The sequence below is a fragment of the Rhinoderma darwinii genome, chromosome 7 (genome assembly GCF_050947455.1).
Source record: "Rhinoderma darwinii isolate aRhiDar2 chromosome 7, aRhiDar2.hap1, whole genome shotgun sequence".
Taxonomy (NCBI): Eukaryota; Metazoa; Chordata; class Amphibia; order Anura; family Rhinodermatidae; genus Rhinoderma; species Rhinoderma darwinii.
The window spans coordinates 62206707-62231670 of NC_134693.1; the positions used below are offsets into that span (position 1 = coordinate 62206707).

At 40.9% G+C, this 24964-nt stretch overlaps 1 protein-coding gene across 1 annotated transcript in view; it reads left to right on the top strand.

The window, feature by feature from the left end:
- HMCN1 (hemicentin 1) overlaps nt 1-24964 on the top strand; it is a 345767-nt gene that overhangs the window by 202804 nt on the left and 117999 nt on the right. The window contains exons 55-62 of the mRNA XM_075833451.1: nt 6993-7106; nt 10515-10702; nt 12704-12800; nt 14414-14575; nt 18727-18840; nt 18938-19134; nt 24463-24544; nt 24648-24779. Of these exons, the coding sequence (XP_075689566.1) occupies nt 6993-7106; nt 10515-10702; nt 12704-12800; nt 14414-14575; nt 18727-18840; nt 18938-19134; nt 24463-24544; nt 24648-24779 (1086 nt within the window). The remainder of the gene's footprint in view (nt 1-6992; nt 7107-10514; nt 10703-12703; nt 12801-14413; nt 14576-18726; nt 18841-18937; nt 19135-24462; nt 24545-24647; nt 24780-24964) is intronic.

Here is a 24964-nt window from a genome sequence, read left to right on the forward strand (position 1 = left end):
GGCCGTATAAGGTAATTGAAGTCCTCAATCCTGTCTCCTTCCGACTGGAGTTGCCCCCATCTTTTCGAATACACGACGTGTTTCATGCCTCCCTCCTTAAACGCTGCTCCCCGTCCTTGGCTCCCTCGAGGAAACCTCCTGTCCCCGTTCTCACCCCTGAGGGGGTGGAATTCGAGGTGGCCAAGATTGTGGACAGCAAGATGGTCTAAGGCTCCCTCCAGTACCTGGTCCATTGGAGAGAATATGGGCCTGAGGAGAGGACTTGGGTACCCGCCCGGGTTGTTCACGCTGGGGTATTGGTCAGGAAGTTCCACCTTCGTTTCCCCAATAAACCAGGTCCACCTAGAAAGGGTTCGATGGCCCCTCATAATAGGGGGGTACTGTAAAGGATCTGCCAGGCACAGCTTCTGTGTATACGCCCATAGGTTATCAGTCTGCACCTGCTTCTATGTCTGTGAGACTGACTCCATCTTCCACCACTCAGGATGGCAGGCTTAGGAGTGGGAGAGCCTATCACAGCCTGGCCAGACGGAGCTAGCTCCCGCCCTCTGTCTATTTATACCTGCCTTTCCTGTTCCTCCTTGCTTGTGATTCTTCTCGTGTGGCTTCCTGACCCTTCTGCAGCTTCTGAACTATTTGACCCTGCTTCATTCTGACCCTGGTTTACTGACTATTCTCCTGCTCTGCGTTTGGTACCACGTACACTCCTGGTTTGACTCTGTCTGTCTGTCTGTTTGTCTGTCTGTCGTGCACTACTGAGTGTAGGGACCGTCGCCCAGTTGTACCCTGTCGCCTAGGGCGGGTCATTGCAAGTAGGCAGGGACTGGGTGGTGGGTAAATTAGGGCTCACTTGTCTGTTTCCCTACCCCCCATCATTACACACAGAGTGATCTATTTCCAGCATTTTTTTCTTTTAATATTGATGATTATGGCTGACAGTTAATGAAAACCCAAAATTTTGTGTCTCGGAAAATTAGAATATTATATAAGCCCAATTTCAAATTTCAATTTCAAAAATGATTTTTAATACTGAAATGTTGTCCTACTGAAAAGTATGTACAGTATATGCTCAATACTCAATACTCGGTCGGGGCTCCTTTTGCATGAATTACTGCATCAATGCGGCGTGGCATGGAGGCGATCAGCCTGGGGCATTGCTGAGGTGTTATGGAAGCCCAGGTTGCTTTGATAGCGGCCTTCAGCTCGTCTGCATTGTTGGGTCTGGAGTCTCATCTTGCTCTTGACAATACCCTATAGATTCCCTATGGGGGTTTAGGTCAGGTCAGTTTGCTGGCCAATCAAGCACAGTGATACTGTGGTTATTAAAACAGGTATTGGTACTTTTGGCAGCGTTGGCAAGTGCCAAGTCCTGCTGAAAAATGTAATCTGCATCTCCATAAAGCTTGTCAGCAGAGGGAAGCATGAAGTGCACTAAAATTTCCTGGTAGACGGCTGCGCTGACTCTGGACTTGATATAACACAGTGGACCAACACCAGCAGATGACATTGGCTCCCTAACCATCACTGACTGTGGAAACTTCACACTGGACCGCAAGCAACTTGAATTGATGCCTCTCCACTCTTCCTCCAGACTCTGGGACATTGATGTAAAGGATCTGCCAGGTACTACGTCTGTGTATACTCCCGGGATTAATCAGTCGACACCTGAGGCCAGACCTCTTAGACTGACACCGGCTCCCACCAACCAGGGTGGCAGGCTCAGGAGTGGGAGAGCCTATCGCGGCCTGGTCAGTCGGAGTTAGCTCCGCCCCCTGTCCATTTATACCTGCCGTGTTCTCTTCCTCAGTGCTTGTTATTCTTCTTGGATTCCTGGCCCCACTGCTGCCTTGCTCCAGCCTGCTTCTGCCGTGCTTCTGCCTTGCTTCAGTGCCGCTTATCCTGCTTCGCTTGCCCCTGGCTTGCTTCCTGCTCCGTGCTTTCGTTGGTATACTCCACTACATCCTGATCCTGACTGACTCATTCACCGCTCCGTTTCCTCGCGCCGTTCCGTGGGCTACTGCCCCTTCCCTTGCGTGTTCCCTGTTTGTACTCCCTTGCACTTAGACAGCGTAGGGACCGCCGCCAAGTTGTACCCCGTCACCTAGGGCGGGTCGTTGCAAGTAGGCAGGGACAGGGCGGTGGGTAGATTAGGGCTCACTTGTTCCCTTCACCTCCTTCCTGCCATTACAATTGATTTCTAAATTAAATTAAAAATTGACTTTCATCTGAAAACAGGACTTTGGACCACTGAGCAACAGAAATTTTAGAGCACTTCATCCTTCCCGCTGCTGACAAGCTTTATGGAGATGCTGATTTCATTTTCCAGCAGGACCTGGCACCTGCCCACACTGCCAAAAGTACCAATACCTGGTTTAATAACCACAGTATCACTGCGCTTGATTGGCCAGCAAACTTGCCTGACCTAAACCCCATAGAGAATCTATGGGATATTTTCAAGAGGAAGATGAGACACCAGACACAACAATGCAGACGAGCTGGAGGCCGCTATCAAAGCAACCTGGGCTTCCATAACACCTCAGCAGTGCCACAGGCTGATCGCCTCCATGCCACGCCGCATTGATGCAGTAATTCATGCAAAAGGAGCCCCGTCCAAGTGTTGAGTGCATATACTGTACATACTATTCAGTAGACCAACATTTCGGTATTAAAATTCAGTTTTGAAATTGGGCTTATTTAATATCCTAATTTTCTGAGACACTAAATTTTGGGTATTCATTAACTGTTCGTGATAATCATCAACATTAAAATAAAAAAAAATGCTGGAAATAGATCATTCTGTGTATAATGAATCTATATAATATGAGTTTCACTTTTTTAATTGAATTATTGTAATAAATTAACTTTTTGATTATATTCTAATTAATTGAGAAGGACTAGTATACACACACAAACAAAGGTAAATATATAGACATACAGACACATATACGTACACACACGCATACACGAGGCATGTATATACATACATACACACACACACACACACGCACACGCACACTTATGTATATACACACACGGGCACTTATATACACAGTACAGATAATGTAGTGGATCTTACCTGCAGTCCTATGTAACACCACAGATAACACAGTGATAATTCTCTAATGACAGATAATGTAGTAGATATCACCTGCAATCCTGTAACACCACAGATAACACACTCTGATAACTATACCCACTGTGAGACAGTGACAGGTAAAGTCATTGAGGGAAGGTACATTTCCCCTAGAATCCTGTCATATGTATCCTAAGCTCCAGGAATGAGTATTTTTTGCATAGAAAGCTCTAGCTTTCCAATCTCGGCTTCAGGAAAATCCGGAAAAAGGGCCTGGAGTTGGATTGGGGAAGAGCAGGGCGGCTTCCCCAATCCCTAGTCCATCTCTGTTTGTAGGACAAGGCTGCTGCTCAATTAGCTGCACCTGCAGCCTGTGTATAAAAAGGTGCAGACACAGTGTGTGTCAGTCTCACCCCTGACTCAGACCGGAGACTACTAAGTCTGGAGTAGCCTGTATTCTATGTGAGTAAAGACCTGTGTTACTTTGTGTCCAGTGCCTGGTAGGAAGGCACTTGGTATAGTTAGATAATATCTTGTTTAGTTGTGCTCAGACGAGCAGGATTTATTTTGTATTTTGCCTTGTTGTACAAGAGGCTGTTTCTTTGACAAGAATAAAACACAGGCAAAGCCCTGTTATGAACTTTAATGCACGGTGTCCCTGTCTCTGGCTACTAAGAAACCGCTGTACAAACCTCTCCTGATGCTAAACCCCCAAACCACACACACACACACACACACACACACACACAAACATATATATATATATATATATATATACACACACACAAACAGACACACACAGAAAATGATACACATCCAAACAGACATATATATATAGACACAATAGACACATACATTTTGCAACATATACACACACAGAGACATATGTACACAAAAAAGGAACTTACCATCTCTCGTTGCTGCACAGGCTTCTTGCAGGATGGGCTGAGGGTGGAGCTTCCTCCTTTCCTTCCTCCGTGTGTAACAAGGAACAGAGAATACAGAGTTCAAACAGCCTGCCCAGTGGCGCTCCCTACATGCTGGGAGGCTGCAGTGCCCTGTGCGCTCGCACAGGTCGCACACTCCTAAGGTCGGCCCTGATTCTAGGAATGCTATAAAGGACTATGTGAAGTAAAAGACACATTTTCCCAGGAAAGCATGATGTTATAAAGGCTTGGTATTGTTGGACAAATGCTTCAGTATTAACTTTAATGAGGAGTAAGTAACTTAGAGACTATGTACACCTTTGGATGCAATTTATTTTTCTTTTACTAAATCAATTCCTTATATGTTTTTAAGCTACTTTTAAATTCACTTTTATTTAAAAAAAAAAATCTTTTTACGATACAGCTTCTATATATCCTGTATACATAGAAGCTGTATCGTTCTTTCTCAGCTGAATCCATCTGCTGAACTGACGGATCGGCTGAGAAGTGGTCCTGTGTGTCTTTGACACACAGGATCCACCTAATAATCGATCACATCTAAGTAATGAACTTAGATTTGATGCATAGTAGCTAGTTCTGTGTGTTAGAGACACGAGGGACTAGTTTTCTGCCAAGCTGTCAGTCCTGCTGACCTGATGGAATCGTCTTTGACGGCAAGATACAGCTACTTTGTATACAGAATAAATAGAACCTGTATGTTAAAAAGTAAAACCATTTTTTTTAAATAAAAGTGAATTTAAGACATTGATTTAAAAAAAAATTGCTTCCAAAAGTATACATAGCCTTTTAACTAAGATACATGTTCAAAAGTTTTTGTTCAATATTTATTAAGGGGTAACACAAACGATGGTATAACGTTATGTGGGATATGACTGGGTAACAGTGATATATAAAAGGCTCTAGCAATAGCAGTAGACTGTAAACTTAAGCGTAGAAAACAAGTGAAAGTTGACATTTCACACCACAGCAGTGGGTCACTCCATAAAAAAAGAAATTACTATTATCACAAAATCTTTATAAATCCACTGTGTTCCCTAATAGGCTGCATAGATTAAATAGAATTGGACACTCCTCTGCTTGGTACTCCCCGGTTTGCCTTACTATTAAAAAAATAAGTTGTTTTGATGGGAGAACAGCTTTAACGGCAGAGACATGGGTTATTAATCTTCAAGACCCCTTCTGTACCCTTCAATCCTTATCAGCTGTTTTTTCCAGAGTCCCAATAGCTGTTAAATGATCCATGTCATTAAATCACAACTGAGATGTTGACTGATTGGAGGAAAATAACTCATGTCGAAAGCTGGTAAGAAGATATACTCACGTAGAAAAATAAGAATAAAAATAATACCAGTAATATTAAAGTAGTAAATGAGGATGATGCTTACAATGTGATTTATTTGTAAATAAAACAATAATGAACAAAATTGTAATTACGTGTATGCGTTGGTCAAACATATTATCTGTGTGCTTTAAAATGAATACCCAAATTTATTACATAACCATCTGTTGTTGACATATATTGAGAAATATAGACCATCTTGCAAGGTATGATTTATTCAGTACTGTCAGGGGAAAACTGGATTTTTAACAGGAGGTTTACAATTATGTAAGTCCCCATTACAGAGACGGCAATCTTCCCTTCCCCCAACTCTCAGTTATTCTCACCTGCCAACTTTATACATATACTAGATAATTTTTTTTAATACATAGGATGGTTCAGGGGGCAGTGTTAGGCTGGGTTCACACGACCTATTTTCAGGCGTAAACGAGGCGTATTATGCCTCGATTTACGCCTGAAAATAGGGCTACAATACGTCGGCAAACATCTGCCCATTCATTTGAATGGGTTTGCCGACGTACTGTGCAGACGACCTGTAATTTACGCGTCGTCGTTTGACAGCTGTCAAACGACGACGCGTAAATTGACTACCTCGGCAAATAAGTGCAGGGCACTTCTTTGCAACGTAATTTGAGCCGTTCTTCATTGAAGTCAATGAAGAGCAGCTCAAGATTTACGAGCGTCACAGACGCCTCGCATAATGCGAGGAGGAGCTTTTACGTCTGAAACGAGGCAGCTGTTTTCTCCTGAAAACAGTCTGTCTTTTCAGACGTAAAAGCCTCTCATCGTGTGCACATACCCTTAGTGTTCCTGTTATATTCCTGTAGGTCTAGGATCGTATTGTGGTGTATATATTTAGTAATCCTTGAGGTCTAGGGAGGTTTGGTGGTTAATGATTCATTTTATATAATATAATTTTATAATGTATTATTATAAGGTTTAGGATGTGAAGGGGTTAATGGTGGTAATCTAGGACAGGGAAGTGTACAGATAAATTTATAAAGATTCATCTTAATAGGTTCATAATTCTTTGCAGGTGTCGAATAATACAGAGCTCTAGATCCCAAGACATTTATTTATAAAGATATTCTGTCAACCTGAAGCTGCCAAGAGAGGGAGTTCACTGCATAGGAATTTATACAGCTCTTATTGAATTTAGGCTCTGTTCACGTCTGCGTCGGATGCTCCATTAGGGGCCTCCATCGCTGTTCCGGTGAAAAATTGCCGGAAGAAAAAGCGCAGAAAAAATTATGGACACCTTCATGAGCACTGTAACGGAAACACAACGAAACCCATTAAGGTCAACAGGTTACGTTGGGCACCGTTACTGTCCGGGATGCGATGACTCCGGCTGTTTTGTTTTTTTGTTCTTCTGTTCCTATTAAGGAACAGAAGAATGGGAAAACTTAGCGCAGAAGTGAACAAAGACTAAATAATAAATCAGTATACAGTAAACTCCACCTGCTGGCGATAAAAATATATTTTTTTCATTTACCTCTGTTTTTCCCTGCTCAGAGGGGGGTTTCGGGGTAGAACCCCCTCCTGTTTGCCCATAACTTGTCCGTTTTTTGTTTTTTTTTACAATAAACCAGATTAAAGTTATATATGCCTTGGGAAACCTTTATATTTTTAGGCGGGCACAGTTTACAAATTGCAAGGACACACCTGGAGGATGCTGGAATATATACTTGTGTTGCTGTAAATGAGGCAGGAGAAGATTCCCTACATTACAATATCCGGGTACTGTGTAAGTATTCCAGATTACAGTAATGAAATGCTGGTGTTTACAGTTGTCTACAATTTCACCACATTAATGAGTTGGGTATGGAATAGTCATGTTCATAAAATAGAGCAAGTTTTATTAAGACAATTAATCATTGCCATGCTTCGAAAGATATTATCAAAATGCTTTTACTTTGTTTTTGGATAAATAATTTTAGAATGATATAATAAATCTATTTTGCACTACGTAAGGGCTAATGTACTCTCGTCATCATTGAAATTGCAACACCAAGAAGGGCGAGCCGTAAGGTTATGCAAATCGAAGAAGTAGCAGGTGTCGCTAAGATCTGCAAATTATCAGATTTTCAAGCACCTAGCTCCAATCTGTGTCATGTGGCAGGGGCATAAGCCGGATTGAAAGCAACATTTTTGAAACTTCAAAAATTGGATCAAGTGGTGTGGGATGATTGTGCGATACCTCCTGTTTGTCTGAATAGAATAGTAAGGATGCACTCCAATATATATTGGTGCTATTCAGGTTCGGGTTGTACCCCACTCATAGATATAGAGAATAAAGCTTAAAGGCAATGTGTTGCCAGAAAAACATGTTTTTTTTTTTTAAATTAAACATTTAGTGTGTGGGTGATTAAACATTGTTCAAATTTTTTTTATTTTTTTCACGAGTCAGGAAATATTATAAATTGGATTCAATTGGATTCAAATTTATAGTATTTACCATTTCTGGTCACTAGATGGAGCCATTCCCAAAAATATGTGGTAAAGCAACCACATAGCTTTTCTGCTGCAAAATTGGGTAAAAAGCCCTCGCTCTAGTGAGCTCTCAGCATCCCCCCCTCCTTTATCCTGGCTAGTGCCGGGATAAACGAGGGGTTTGAACGGTGTAACCTCCTACACTGTGTGTCGCCATTTTTTGAGCTAACACACAGTGTAGTAGGTTTACATACAGTAGTAAACACACACAAACACGAACATACATTGAAATCTCTTACCTGCTCCTGCCGCCGCGGCTCCCTCCGGCCCGTCCGCTCCGTCTGCTGCCGCTGGTCCAAGTGCACAAGTCCGGAAGCCGCGACCGGAAGTAGTAATATTACTGTCCGGCCGCGACTTCCGGTCCACAGGAAAATGGCGCCGGATGGCGCCAATTTCAAATTGGACTGTGTGGGAGCGGCGCATGCGCAGTTCCCACACAGACGCCGTACACACAAGTGAATGGGACGGGAGCCGTTCGCAGTCCCTATGGGACTGTGGCTGCCGTATTCCATGTCTGTATGTGTCGTTAATCGACACACACAGAAATGTAACAAAAAATGGCAGCCCCCATAGGGAAGAAAAAGTGTAAAAATAAGAAAAAGTAAAACACAAACACACAAATAAATATAAACGTTTTTAATAAAGCACTAACATCTTGAACATATGAAAATTTTTTTTGTGATGACACTGTTCCTTTAAAGCACTCAAAAGATACTCGACTGAGATGATTTTCAAGGAAGAATTATTTATTTTCATTCGTTCCAGAGTACGTTCTGGAACGAATGAAAATAAATAATTCTTCCATGAAAATCAACTCAGTCGAGTATCTTTTGAGTGCTTTAAGGTTTATTCTCTATACCTCCTGTTTGTCGACATGCCAGTTATCACCACTTGTCGAAAACTGAGAGGGACAGAATGCTTGAACTGAGAGACCTTGGTTTATCTCTGACAGATCGCTATGCGCCTAGGCCAAGATGTCAGCACTGTTTAACGTTGCGTGTCCCGGGGGGTTGGGAGAACAGCAACAAACGGGAATGACAGCAAGAGGTGTGCAGAGGCAAACCTCTGCACGGACGGATCGTCTATTTGAAAGATTGGCGAGTAGTGATGCAAGTGAAATTGGACGTCACATCCCAAGCCTAGGGCGGTAACCAGTATCAACACAAACCATTAGAAGGTGTTTGCACGACATTGGGCTGCGGGCCAGACGTCCAGCTACCGGTGTTTCATTCACCACACGCCACCGCTCTCAAAGACTATCATGATGCACAGCAAAAGGGCAATGGAGGCTGGAATGGAGGTCTATCCTCTTCAGCGATGAGTCCCGATTTTTGTCTCGGTCGCAATGATAGCCGGAGATTGGTCTGGGGACCACATAGGCAATGCCATAAAGAGGCCTTCACAAGGGAATGTCACACCAGTCCTACTCCCGAGATTATGGTGTGGGGTGGCATTATTTACAGTAGCCGGACCGCTCTAGCCTTCATTTCAGGTACACTAACAGCTCAGCGTTACATTGATTTGGTCGTGGAACCAGAGTGCTAGGGACATTTCTCCAAAGTGTCCCCGTTTTTCAACAGGACAACACCAGGCCACATGTTGCCCGTGCTACTGTGACCAGCCTGTGTGGCCTAAATGTGCTACTATGGCCTGCAGTCTGCAGACTTGTCTCCCATCGAGTACATATGGGACGATATTGGTCGGCAATTGTAAAGGGTACTGCTATCAGCTAATCTTGATGATTTGCGTGCCCAAGTACATTCAGCTCGGCATAACATTCCCCCAGGCAACCATTAATAACCTCATTGATAGCATGCCAAGGCATGCAACTGCGTGTATTTCTGCACGTGGCGCTCATACTCGATACTGAATAAATCAGATGTTTGGAATATTTTATTTCCATTTTTTTTATCATTTGCATATCATTAACATGTCTATTTATCCTGTGATTTCCACAATTCCAAAACTTTCTCTTCTTGGTGTTGCAATTTCAATATTTGTACAACTCACACTGTGATCACTATATTTCATATGTGTACAGTATCTTCATCAAAATAAAAGCTCATGAATTTTCATTAGGTGTTCCACCCTTTCAAAATACATACATAGGCAGCTTCCTATACAATCTGACAGCTGATTGGCTTGCCACGTGACCTCCTATTCACTTCTGTGCAACAGTCAATGTAATTGGTCAAAGCTATCACTGAAGCTCCAGACTTGAGGCATCGAACACTGCACCAAAAATTGCATCAAAAATGCAATCGGTGAATCCAGCCTTAGACTCATTCAGAGACCGTACCACCACGTAGACTCATTAGCTCTTAAGTAAAATTTGCTGAAAAAATGCTCAACAGGACACAAAAAAGTAAAAGCTGTCATTTAATGGAATACATGAGAGTATATTGTATTATAACATTGATTCTAACTCTGTAAATGGTGAGAGATCATCTTTAAATTTGTCATACTTTTTTTTATATTTTAGTGCAACTCATAGTTTGTTTTGTATGTTTTTTTTAATGGATAGGGTTTGCATTGCCTTTTGTGGGTTCCAGTAAAATTTAGAATTTTTGATCTAATTGGTTATACTAAAAGCTTTGGATTTGTCACTTGAAAAAAGCTTAGCTAAATGTACAGAGCGTATAACATTATTATTTTTATTTAGTACCTCCAACTTTCGAAGGTATTAGTGAAAGTTTGTCAGAGGATATAATATCTTTAGAAAATAAGACAGTATTGCTGAATTGTACTGTGAAAAGTCAACCTGCTCCAACAATCACCTGGCAGAAAGATGGGCACGTTATTAAGGAAGAAAACCATTATCAGATTTTATCTGCTGGGAGATACCTGCAGGTAAGTAACATTTTGTAGCGTATCCAGTAACGGCCGCAGACTGCTTGGGGCCCCCTTGCAAAAACAGTATATGGGCCCATTGCTCTCCAATATCTTATCATAAATCACCACCTTATGTCGCTCTAACAATCCATCAGTAGTTTTAGCCATAAAATATATTACCTCAGGCATTTACATGATATCAAAAATACAGACCCCCTTCCGTCGTAAACAACTTTCAGATTTTAATTTTAGTTTCTTCCTCCCCACCTTCCAAAAGCCATAACTTTTTTATTTTTCTGTCGATATAGTCCTATGAGGGCTTGATTTTTGCAGGATGAGCTGTAGTTTTGCGTAGCACAATTTATTGTGCTGTATAATGTACTAGGAAACAGTGAAAAAAATATTTGTGGGGTAGAAAATGAAAAAAACAGCGATTCCTCCATAGTTTTTTGAGCTTTGTTTTTACGGAATTCACTGTGCAATTAAAACAACATATTAACTTTATTCTGCGGGTCAATACGATTACGGCGATAACAAATATATATAAAAATATTTCTATATTTTACTACTTTTACAAGTAAAAATCTAAGTGTAAAAAATGAAACTTATTTTGTGTCGCCAAATTCTGAGAGCCATAACATTTTTATTTTTCAGTCGATTAAGTGGTATGAGGGCTTATTTTTTGCAGGATAAGCTGTAGTTTTTAATGATATCATTTTGGGGTTCACACAATGTTTTGATCACGTTTTATTCTATTTTTCGTGGGAGATGAGGTGACCAAAAAATAACGATTCTGACGTTTACAATTTTTTTTTTTACGGGGTATGCCGTGCGGGTTAAATAATGATATATTGTAATAGTTCAGACTTTTACGGATGCGGCGATACCAATTATGTTTATTTATTTATTTTTTTACTATGCTCTAGGGGGAAAATGGGAAAAGGGGGGTTTTTCTGAGCTTGTAATTTTTTGTTTTGTTTTTTTTACATAAAAAAACACTTTATTTTACAAATTGTAACTTTTTTTATTAGTCCCCCTAGGGGACTTCAACCAGCGATCGTTGAATCGCTTGCACGATATACTGCAATACCAATGTATTGCAGTATATCGTCTTTCTGACAGGCTTCTATTAAGCCCTGCCAGAGGCAGGGCAAAGCAGGAGCACAAAGATGGCGGACCTGGGGGCCTTCATTAGGCCCCCAGACAGCCATAGCAACTATCGCCACCCCGCGATTGCATTGCGGGGGGCGCGATGAGCTGCTAGAGGGGGCCGCCCTCTCTTTCTAACGATTTAAATGCCGCTGTTGCTATTGACCAGGGCATTTAACGGGTTAATCTAGCGCGATTCCGTTCGTTACTGTAAAGTGTCGGCTGTAACATACAGCCGATGCCCGCATTGTATAGAGCGGGTTCACTCCGTGAGCCCATTCCCTACTTCTCCTACCCGGATATGACGTATGGATAAGTCAAATGTCGGAAAGGGGTTAAGGTTACAGAGGGCCCCTTACCTACTGGTCCCCTGTGTAGATGGACAGGTTCCACCAATGATATGTGCGTCCCTGAGCATATCCTATATGTGTTATATCTATAGATGTCGAAATGTGTAGGGACACAAATCCCTACAAATCCTTGTGAGGGCCCTGGAATGGATATGTTAGGCAGTAATCAGCCATTTCATTAGCTCTTGTAGTCACAATATCAAAGCCAATGGCTACTATCCTTTCTGAATTAAATATCACTAAATAGCTAATAACACCAAAAGATAAAATAGTTATTGCTAATCTGTGCCAAATGCATTCACAAGTAGCTTTTGTGGGCACATCCTTTTTCCTATTGTTTTATTGTTTATAGTTTTTTTTTCTCAACATTTAGGATCTTTTTTTACTGAAATAGAATGCAAAGATTATTATCAATTTCTGTACTTATATAAAAAATGTCCAAACGACAATTCCATACAGGATAGGACAGTTCCATTCCACGTATTAATTAATACTTTCTCCCTCTTCTGTGTTATTTTAGATAAAAAATGCACAATTAATGGATACTGGGCGATATGTGTGCATTGTTGAGAATGTGGCTGGAAGTGCTGAAAAAATATTTAACCTAAATATTAATGGTAAAACTTTTTTTTTAATCAACATTCAATATCAGCTTTACTCTACAATGTGGTTAAAGGGATTGTATGAGATTAGAAAAAAAAAGAGTCTGTATTGTTGTGTCTGACTTCAATTGGATTGAGCAGCAGAATGAGACACAGACCGTGGGCAAGAGTAGCTGTTTCTGGAAAAAAAAGACCTTTTATTCTAATCTCAAACAACAATGAAAACAATATTATTCATGTCACCAGGGTCAGCTTCTTGTTTATTCTGAGCCCATGGGCGCCCTTAGACCTCATCTTCTTTTATCCACCCAGTATACTATAAAGCATTGATGTCACCAATAGCATTAAGGGTATGTTCAAACATGAGGATTATGCTGTGGTTTTTGCAGGTTTTTTTTATTTTTTATTATTATTATTAATATTATTATTATTATTGTAAAACAGATTCATATATTTTTGGTATCTTTACCAAAGTTCGTCCAAAAAACCTGGCAAAAATGCCACGTGTGTACATACCCTAAGTTCACACGGGGCAGATACGCTGCGTAAAAGCACGCAGCATATCCGCCCTATGTGCCAAACTGTGGTGCAGTTTTTTGCCCGGATTGTCAGTTGCGGAAAACTGCAGCACTTAGCTGGCCTGCTAGCAGCCCGGCCTCCTGGGATGACGTTTCATCCCAGGAGACCGCTGCAGCCTGTTTCACCCCATGTGACCGCCGCTATAGCCTGTGATTGGCTGCAGCGGTCACATGGGATGAAATGTCATCCCAGGAGGCCGCGCTGGAGGGAGGAACACAGACTTTTGGGTAAGTATGAATTTTTTTTTTATGTTGCTGCAGAATCGCTGCGAATCCGCCCCAAAAAACTTGACAACTATTTGTTGCAGGATTTACATCCACATTGAATTCAATGGGGAAGCGCAAAAAAAAAAAAAGCAGTGTTCACGCAAATACAATTGACATGCTGCAAAATAAAATTCCGCACCGCAGGTCAATTTCTGAGCATTTTTTCCTGCCAATATGTACGCAGAGTGTGGATGAGATTTGTTTTATCTCATCCACTTTGCGGATGCTGTATTTGCTGCGGATTTTCCACAATGAATTCCGTTTCAGAAAAACCGCAGTATTTACGCAGTATTTACGCAGTGTGAACTGAATCTAAGAGGTAACAACGTAGTTGCATGATGCAAAGTTTCTTAATTTTACTCTTTCAATGACAAGAGATTTGGGTGCTATGTTTGATCAACTGGCCAGAAGATTTTTTTCATTTTTACCTTTCCACATTAAAAGAGACATTTTTACGTTGAATTTGCTGTGTGAGGTCTTGTTTTTTGCTGCATTTTTTTTTAGGCAGCCTTGGATATGAGCCTAAGGGTTTGGTCACACATGGCAGATTTGTTGCAATAAATTTCTGCGACTGAAAATCCATCCATTACATTTCAATGGGGCTGTTTATGCAGCAGGTGGATGGGTATATGCAATCCCCATTTAGATAAATGGGACAGTCACAGAAATGTCAGCAACAGAACTGCTGAGAGAGAATATATCCTAAAATATATTATAATGAGCATAAGTTTTAAGAATTAAGTTATACTCTTGAAATTTGATTCTGGTGTGTTCCCATTGCAGTTCCTCCAAGAATCATAGGCAGCATCTTTGAAAATGTCACTATTGTAGAAGATAATTTCATTTCTCTGACATGTAAGGTAACTGGATTTCCATTACCTTTACTAAATTGGCTGAAGGAGGGGATTGTTCTTAGACCAAGCAAGCATCTCTTTATTGTGCCAGGTAAGAAGTATTTATAATGTATTTTGCAGTTGTCAATATTGCATTTATAGGGGTTTTTTTTATTCCATTTTTATAGAATCCTTCAGTTATTAATACAAAAATGTTAGTAGTCTGGTCCCATAAATCTGATGCAGTTGACAAATGACAACTGCTAAGATTGTGCTTGTTAGATCTGTAGGAATAATGGGCCGAATTTATTAAAGAAGACCTCCAGTGGAAACACAATTTTCCATGTCTGCATTCTCCACCTGACTGTATACCATACTCTACACTTCTTTTATGTATACTATACTTACTTTTTGAACTGCTGCCTTGTCTGTGCTTTAAAATTGCCTCCATCTTGATCCTTGGATTTCCCCAGTTTTCTCTTCCTCTCTGCTTTGCTATCAAGGCCACCACACTGCCTCCACCATGTTTTTCAGAGGATGTGGTGTGCTTTGGACCATGAGCCGTTCCAAGCCTTCTCCATACTTACTTCCTCCCATCATTCTGGTACAGCTTGATTAGCTTTAGCCGGTGTCCCTTTAGGACTAGCGTATCTAACACCAGTCTAAGTAAAGGAGGTAGTTAGAGTGATTTTCTCCAAATTTCTTATGGTATGCTGGCAGAAGGGAACCCCCAGTGGCTACATGTTATATCTATATGCACCATTTAGGGGTACATATAACTTATTGATTATCTTTTATTAACTTTGTTTGCGGGGAGATTGAAAAAAAAAAAAACAACAATTCCGTGCGACATAAATAAGTTGTTACTTTTATTCTATGGGTCCGTACGATTACGGTGATACCTAATATGTATAGGTTTTTTCTATGTTTTACTACTTTTGCCAAATAAAAGCACATTTCATGGAAAAATAAATGTTTTTTGTCACTGGTGCCACATTCCAAGAGCCATAACATTTTTATTTTTCTATCAATATAGCTGTATGAGGGCTTGCTTTTTGCGGGACAAGTCATATAAAATAACCATTTGGGGATATACATAATCTATGGATTAACTTTTATTAATTTGTTTGGGAGGGGAATAAAAAATAGTTATTCTGACAATGGTTTTTTTGTGGGGTTTTTTTACACCGTTCTTTTTTAATTTTATTAACACTGCACAATGATACTACTTTTTATGGAAAAACTTTTTTTTTGTAATAAACGTTATTACAATTTAATGAACAATTTTTTAGTCCCACTAGGGGACATGTACAGTTAGGTCCAGAATTATTTGGACAGTGACATAATCTTCATGATTTGAGCTCTGCATGCCACCACATTGGATTTGAAATGAAACAACTTAAGATGAAATTGAAGCGTAGACTTTCAGGTTTAATTCAAACATATCATGTGAAACGTTTAGGAATTGCAACCATTTTTCTACACAGCCTCTTCAGCTCAAAAGTAATTGGACAAATCAACATTACCTTAAATAAAATGTTGTTTTTTTTGTAATACTTTGTAGAGAATCCTTTGCAGGCAATGACTGTCTGAAGTCTGGAAACCATGGACATCACCAAACGCTGGGTTTCCTCCTTTGTGATGCTTTGCCAGGCCTTTACTGCAGCTGTCTTCAGTTGTTGCTTGTTTGTGGGTCTTTCTGCCTTAAATTTTGTCTTAAGCAAAATTAAATGCATGCTCGATCGGGTTGAGAGCTGGTGATTGACTTGCCCATTGCAGAATATTCCACTTCTTTGACTTAAAAAAAACTCCTGGGTTGCTTTCACAGTATGTTTGGGTCATTGTCCATCTGTACTGTGAAGCGAAGTCCAATCAACCTTGCTGCATTTGGTTGAATCTGAGCAGAAAGTAAATCCCTGAACACCTCCGAATTCATCCGGCTGCTTCTGTCTTCAGTCACATCATCAATAAACACTAGTGACCCAGTGCCTTTGGCAGCCATGACGTTCGTCCTCCCATCATTCTGGTACTGGTTGATCTTAGTTTCATCTGTCCAAAGGATGCTGTTCCAGAGCTGGGCTGGCTTTTTTAGATGTTGTTTGGCAAAGTCTAATCTGGCCTTTCTATTTTTGAGGCTGATTAATGGTTTGCACCTTGTGGTGAACTGTCAGTTCTCATGAAGTCTTCTCTTTATGGTAGACTTAGATACTGATACTGATACACCTACTTCCAGGAGAGTGTTCTTCACTTGGGTAGATGTTGTAAAAGGGTTTTTAATCACCATGGAAAGCATTCTGTGATCATCCACCACTGTTGTCTTCCGTGGACGTCCAGGCCTTTTGGAGTTTACGAGATCACTAGTGAGCTCCTTTTTTTTCAAGAATTTACCAAACTGTTGATTTGGCCACTCCTAACATTTGTGCTATCTCTGATGTATTTCTTCATTTTTTTCAGCCTAACGATGGTCTGTTTCACTTGCATTGAGAGCTCCTTTGACCTCATGTTGTGGGTTCACAGCAACAGCTTCCGAATGCAAAAGCCACACTTGGAATCAACTCCAGACCTTTTACCTGCTTAATTGATGATGGATTAATGAGGGAATAGCCCATGCAGCGCATTAAATAGCTTTTGAGATAATTATCCAATTACCTTTGATCTCTTGAAAAAGAGGCAGCTACATATTAAAGTGCTGTAATTCCTAAACCCTTACTCAAATTAGGATGTGAATACCCTCAAATTAAAGCTAAGAGTCTGCACTTTAAGCCAATATTGATTATATAACTGTATATTCAATATGTTTTGGTAAACAGCTAAAAAGCAAAAACTTGTGTCACTGTCCAAATAATTCTGGACAGTATGTCATCGGCGAAATGTAGTTGCCGCAGGATGCCGTACATGTACATCATCGCTGATCGTGTGGGCATAACAGCAGTTCCAATGAAATCATAAGTGAGTGTGTAGCGGTGATTGATAGCCACAGCACTAACCTTTGTTTAATCTCTTAAGCACCGCATTCAGTGCTGATCACGTTGCGTACAAAGGATAAAGCTCCTTTTGTCCTGCCCCTATCAGCCCTGGCAAAGCGATATTCAGGAAAAAAAATTATATTCTGGCAAACTCCGTCCCATAGCAAGCCATGCCCCAACACACCCCACCACATAACAAGCCGCACCCCATTAAACCTGTCAAAGCCGAAGCGTGCCTAGAACATTCTTTCAAAAGTTGGCAATTAGGCATAAACTATGTCTAAAGTTTCCATTCTGTTCTCTGCTGCTGTAGTTAAAATGTGACCTTTTCCATTTGATTGTAAAATATTAAAAAAATACTTACTGTCTTAATGCGGCATTATATATATTGCTATCTCTGTTATCTATAACAGTTTAGAGACCAAGCAGGGGCGGACATAGACAACTCACGACCCCTGTGCAAAAACAGTGTGTGGGCCCCTTCCACCAACATATCCGCAGCTTACATCATCTCATATCTAAAATCATATTTTTGCTGTTACCGCTTTGAAAAACGGCCAGATAGTCTTCATTTTCTCTACAGTGATAGATAACATCCCTGGAGGTCTAGGACAGTGAAGGCGTTATTGATAAACATCCCGGGTGGGCTAAGGCATTGAAAAAGGTGGTAACATCCGCTAGAGCGGTGAAGAGTTTTAATGTTGTGAAGGAGTTAACAACTTCTTCCTCGTGCTCCTCCGTGACTTTAGACTGCACAGACACACAGGTACTGCATCATCAGCTATCAGCCAATCACAGGGCAGCTCAGGCAATTATAGAGTTTCTTTGATTGGCTGACTGGGATGATACAGTGTCTGTGTAATTTATGAGAGACCCGTGAAGAGTGTAAACAAGGGGAGGCGGCTGAGAGAAGCGGTATAGTTGTATTAAAAACCACTGTGGCCAGAGTGGGCCCCTGTGCAGCTGAACAGGCTGCACAGGCTATATGCTTGCCCTGGAAGTAAAGGCATAACTTGAAGCCCTTGAGCGCCAATGCAAATTATGTAACAGGGTGCCCACCTCCCATGTGCCTTATATAATACTGGTGTCTTCTTATGTGGCAGAGGGCCTTTGGGCTCCCTCAAGCACCAGTGCCCGGGGATCAATGCTAACTCTGCACCCCCTATAGCTATGTCCCTGGGTACACACCTTATTTGACACGCATTATGACGTGAATGACTACGCTCTAGCAGATACCTACACCAATAGATTTGGTAATGAATGGCTTCTCTGTAATCAAACCATTTCTTCTCTGTAGGGGGCAGGATTTTGCAGATTCATCAAACCAAGCTGGCAGATGCTGGAGAATATTTATGTGTTGCCAATAATCAAGCTGGAGAAACCAAGAAAACATTCTCTCTTAATGTGTATGGTCAGTCCTTACAATTTAGTACGCTATTGTAGATAAGACTATATAGTAGATATTAATACTTCAGTAAAATTCTCCTATATGTGCATTATTATTGCAGTGCCTCCTACCATTGTCAGTGGCAGCAGAGATTCTCAGGTTTATATAGGTATTGGTACATCTACATTCTTGGGATGTAAATCAGATGGCATCCCAGCACCTGTTATAAGCTGGTACAAGAACGGACAATTGATTGTTGAATCCAGTAATGATAGGATTTTGGAGAGAGAACAAATACTAAACATTAACAATGCTCAGGTGAGTATATTCCCAGTTTCAACACTAGGGTTTATTCACACAATGTGGTCATTTTGTAGTATTTTGTGCGATTTTCGCAAAATTGCGGCAAAACCGCGGCGTTTTCCCGTGATTTTGCGAAAATTGTAGCAAAAAATGTTTTTGGACCAGACGATATGTGAGTAGACCCTGAGGTCATATCCACACGATGTGTATTACGTGCAGGTTTGCTGCACCGATTTTCCTGCTTAACACAGTACTAGCAAAGTAATTGAGCCCAAGAAATCTTATCTACACGTTGCAGACTTTTTCCACATGTAAATTGACCTGTTGTGCAGATTTTAAAATCTGCAGCATGTCAATTTATCTTGCGTTTCAATCTCAGAATTGTATATGACAAATTTATAAAAGAACGCACAAAAATAATCATAATAAAATCTGCACCTGTTTCCGCATCAAAATGTTACATAGTTACATAGTACGGTTGAAAAAAGACACATGTCCATCAAGTTCAACCAAGGGATGGGAAAAGGGAAGGGAAAAATCTCTACACATAGGAGCTTATATTTCTTTGTTCTAAGAAATGATCTAAGCCTTTTTTAAAGCCATCTACTGTCCCTGCTGTGACCAGCTCCTGCGGTGACTATTCCATAAATTCACCGTTCTCACAGTAAAAAAGTCTTGTCGCCTCTGCATGTTGAACCTTTTTTTCTCCAGGCGGAGAGAGTGCCCCCTTGTTTTTTGAGGGGGATTTACATGGAACAGGATTTCAACATATTTTTTGTATGTGCCATTAATATATTTATATAAGTTATTCATCCCCCCCTTAGTCGTTTCTGTTCAAGGCTAAATAGGTTTAATTCTTTTAATCTTTCCTCATAACTTAGATTCTCCATGCCCCTTATTAGCTTCGTTGCTCTTCTTTTTTATTTTCTCCAACTCCAGGGCATCCTTTCTATGAACTGGAGCCCAGAACTGAACTGCATATTCTAGATGAGGCCTCACTAATGCTTTGTAAAGTGGTAATATTACATCCCTGTCCCGCGAGTCCATTTCTCTTTTAATACACAACATTATCTTGCTGGCCTTAGAAGCAGCTGATTGACATTGCATGCTGTTATTTAGTTTATGATCTACAAGTACACCCAGATCCTTCTCAACAAGTGACTCCCCCAGTGTAGCTCCCCCTAGGACATATGATGCATGCAGATTGTTGGTACCCAGATGCATAACTTTGCATTTATCTACATTAAACCTCATTTGCCAAGTGGATTCCCAAACACTTAGTGTGTCCAAATCGGCTTGCAATTTACGAACATCTTCTATAGACTTAACAATACAACAAAGCTTCGTGTCATCTGCAAAAATAGAAATAGTGCTATTAATCCCATCCACTATATCATTAATAAATAAGTTGAATAATAGTGGTCCCAGCACTGAACCCTGGGGTACACCACTTATAACCGGGGACCATTCAGAGTAGGAATCATTGACCACAACTCTGGATACGGTCCTTGAGCCAATGCTCAATCCAATTACAAACTATACTTTCTAAATCTATAGTCCTTAATTTACAAATTAAACGTCTATGAGGGACAGTGTCAATTGCCTCTGCAAAGCGCAAAAACACTATATCCACAGCGGCCCCTCTGTCTAGACTTCTGCTCACCTCTTCATAAAAATAAATCAAGTTGGTTTGACAGCTTCTGTCCTTAGTAAAACCGTGCTGGCTGTCACTTATGATACTATTTTTTTGTCATATAATCCCGTATATAGTCCCTCAATAGCCCCTCAAACATTTTCCCTACGATGGATATTAAGCTTACTGGTCTATAATTACCTGGGGAAGACCTAGAGCCCTTTTTGAAAATAAGCACCACATTTGCCCTGCTCCAGTCCCTTGGCACTATGCCAGTCACTAGAGAATCTCTAAATATTATGAAGAGGTGGACAGAAATAACTGAACTAAGCTCTTTAAGAACTCTACGGTGTAACCCATCTGGTCCCTAGGCCTTGTGCACATTTATTTTATTTAAGGCTTCGTTCACATATGCGTTAGGGCTCCGTTCCGTAGTTCCATCTGAGCTTTTTGTCGGAACGGAGCCCTGACTGACACAAACTGAAACCGTAGGTTTCCGTTTCCATCACCATTGAGTTCAATGGTGACGGATCCAGTACCAATGGTTTCAGTTTGTCTCCGTTGTGCAAGGGTTCCGTCGTTTTGACCGGATGAATACCATAGTCGACTACGGTATTCATCTGGTCAAGACAACAGAACCCCCTCACAACGGACACAAACTGAGACCATTGGCACGGTATCCGTCACCATTGAAATCAATGGTGATGGAAACGTAAACCTACGGTTTCAGTTTGTGTCAGTCAGGGCTCCATTCCGATGGAAAGCTCAGACGGAATGACGGAAAGGAGCCCTGACACATATGTTAACATAGCCTAACTTAGTTTGGACCATATTTACATTCAGCCAATTCATTATATTAATTGATGTATTAACAGCACTGTCACCGGTTACATCAGCTGCTCTTTCTTCTGTTGTATACACAAAGCTAAAGAACCTATTTAGTAACTCTGCCTTCTCTTGATCCCCTGTGACTAACTCCCCATTACCACTATTTAGGGATCCTACATGTTCAGACCTTGGCTTTTTTGCATTTATATACTTGAAGAATTTTTGGGGATTTGCTTTACTATTCTTGACCACCTGCCTTTCATTTTGTATTTTTGCTGATTTTATTACTTTTTTGCAGATTGTACCCTCAGATTTGTCGTTTTCAAATACCCTTTTTTTTGTCATATATTTCACTTTTACAGAAGGTGTAAGCCATGTGTGGTTTAATTTTAGTCGTTTATACTTGTTGCCTATAGGAATAAATTTTGCACTATAATTATACAAAGTAGATGTTAAGATCTCCCATTTATAATTTGTACCATTATTTGACATTAGTTCTTCCCAGTCTATGTCCTGAATTGCAGCCTGGGGAAATTGTCCTTCTTAAAGTTAAGTGCTTTTGTCCTCCAAGCCTATGCTTGTTTTTTACATTATAAGTAAAATATTACTATATTGTGATCACTGTTACCGAGGTTTTTACGAACATTGACATTCCCAACAAGCTCTGCATTATTAGAAATGACCAGATCCAACAGAGCTTCATCTGTAGTCGGGTTTTCCACAAACTGGCCCATAAAATTTTCCTGCAACAGGTTGAGGAAATTTCTCCCCTTTTCAGTTGAAGCCGAACCGTGACTCCAATTAATATCTTGGTAATTAAAATCTCCCATTATCACTACAGTACCCCCCTGTGCAGCCCGCTCCATCTGTTTATATAGCTGACCTTCCATCTCCTCAGTTATATTCGGGGGTTTATGGATTACTCCAAAAGTAATTTTTTCAGTGTTTACCTCCCTTTCTAGTTCCACCCACAAGGTTTCAACCTCCTCACAATCTTCACCCACTATTGTCTCTTTCACACTCGCCTTCATATCACTTCCCACATACAGACATACACCACTGCCTCCAGCTTCCCCATTTTACTTGCTAGACATCTGGCATTTGTGAACATACACTTTAACTTGCATTTCAAATTGCCACGTTTGGTATCAGAAATGTGATTATTTAACATTATTTGGGCATTTTTATTTTCATTGCTGTTTTGTAACAAAAGGATCTTCTTATCCTGTTGTCTAGTCCTCTCCCTACAGTCTATTTCTCCCTCCACCAATATAATCTGACCCCTCGCTAACCTAACTACCCCTTTATTTTCTACATTGTCCTCCCTCCTCAGCCCTAGTTTAAATACTCCGCCACCCCAGCTACTATTGTCTCCCCCAGCACAGCGGCCCCCTTCCATTTAGGTGCAAATCATCTGCAGAATACAGTTTGTACCCCAATGAAAAGTCAGCCCAGTGCTCTAAGAACCCAAAGTCTTCTCCTCTACACCAAGACTTCAGCCATGAATTTAACTCCCTGAGCTCCCGCTGTCTTTCCTGTGATGCGCATGGCACAGGCAGTATTCCTGAGAATACAACCTTGGAGGTCCTTCTCTTCAGCTGGTAGCCTAGTACTTTAAAATTATTCTTAAGGCTCATCCATCTACCATTTATTCTGTCGTTGGTTCCCACATGGACCACGACAGCTAGATCATCACCAGCCCCTCCCAGTAATTTATCCACAGATTCCACCACATGCCAAACCCTGGCACCAGGGAGACAGCAAACCATTCTGTTAAGGCGGTCTTGGCGATAAATTATTCTATCCATCTTCCTGATTACGGAATCCCCTACAACTACTAATTGTCTTGCCTTACCTGCATTACCATCCCGCCGACTATTAGCTGGGCTGTTCTCCCGGCTCCACTAGGGCTGCATTTCTGAGACTGACACCCACGCATCATCACCCAACCTGGCAATTTTGCTTGGAATAACAGAAACAGGATTGGCCTTCCTTTTCTTGCACCCCATTCTACTGCCCCTAACTACATTAACCTAGCTACTTGCTTGGTCCTGCTGACCCATGTCTTCACCCTCCTGGTCTACCCCACTAACTGCTTGCACAGTGAGCAGCATGCTCCGCTCAAGATTGTCTATTGCCCTCGGTGTTGCATTTTGCTCCTCCAGATCTGTAATGCGAGCTTCCCGGTGAACAACATGCTCTCATCTGCCACAGAGGTAGTCACCCTGGAACTCTTGCTCCAGTGCATACATATGGCAAACTGTGCACTGAAGAAAACCTCCAACCTTGCTATTCATTATCCCAGTTACAAAAACACAGTGAACAATTCAAAAAGTAAAAGTAAAGTATTGACTGGGACTTTAAGTCCTCTTTTTAACTCCAGTTTAATAACTCCACTTGATCACAAACCACTTACAGCAAGCCCAAAATAGAGCCAGCTCAAATGTGAGTGGTGCAGCCTAATTTATATCTCCTGGGAGCAATTAACCCCTCCCCCTAGTCAGCTGCACAGCAGGAAAGAAGCTGAGAAGAAAAAAAAGGTTTTTATATTGTGTCTGTGTTTCTAGCTTCTATTTGCATGCACTCAATTCATTTACAGTATCACACACAGTATCACACACAGGAACACAGCAACCCAATATAGTTTAATAACGCCACTTGATCACAAACCAATGGATTAAATCTAGCAATGCTATATTTGGGTCTACTGCACATGGTGCAGATTTTGTTGCTTTCTACAGGAATATCGGCACCGTCTGCAGGGGACCTAAGTCTTCTATTAGGTAACACTTGCTAAGGTGAAACAGACACTTTGGACTTAGCCTATTCTACAGTATTAGAAAGCTACTTTTCACTATCATCAACTTAAATTCTTCCTCCAGGTATCTGATACGGGAGAATATGAATGTATCGCAACAAATGTTATAGGTCAAGACAGGAAAACATTTTTTCTGAGTGTTCATGGTAAGGCCTCTGATTTTCTAAAAATTAAAATCCAATTTCCTAGATATGGCCTGTTCACAAAGCATGGAATGGTTTATAATATATATGTAATTTTTTTTCACAGTGGCTCCCAGTATACAAGGACCAACAGTGGAGTATCAAACTGGAACAATTAAAAACCCTGTGACCTTTTCATGTGATGCTTACGGAATTCCAACACCAACATTAATTTGGCTTAAAGATGGAAGTCAGATAAGTAAGTATATACCAAAATTACTATGAAGTTCATGCACTTAAAGAGAACCTTTCACCTCCCCATACATGTGCAGCTGAGTGCAGCATGTAATGGGGAGGGCTGCACAAACCCTTGGGCACTTTACATTTTTTCTCTACCTTCCTCCTTCATTTAGACATCGGTGCCTTTATATTTGGTGCCCGATA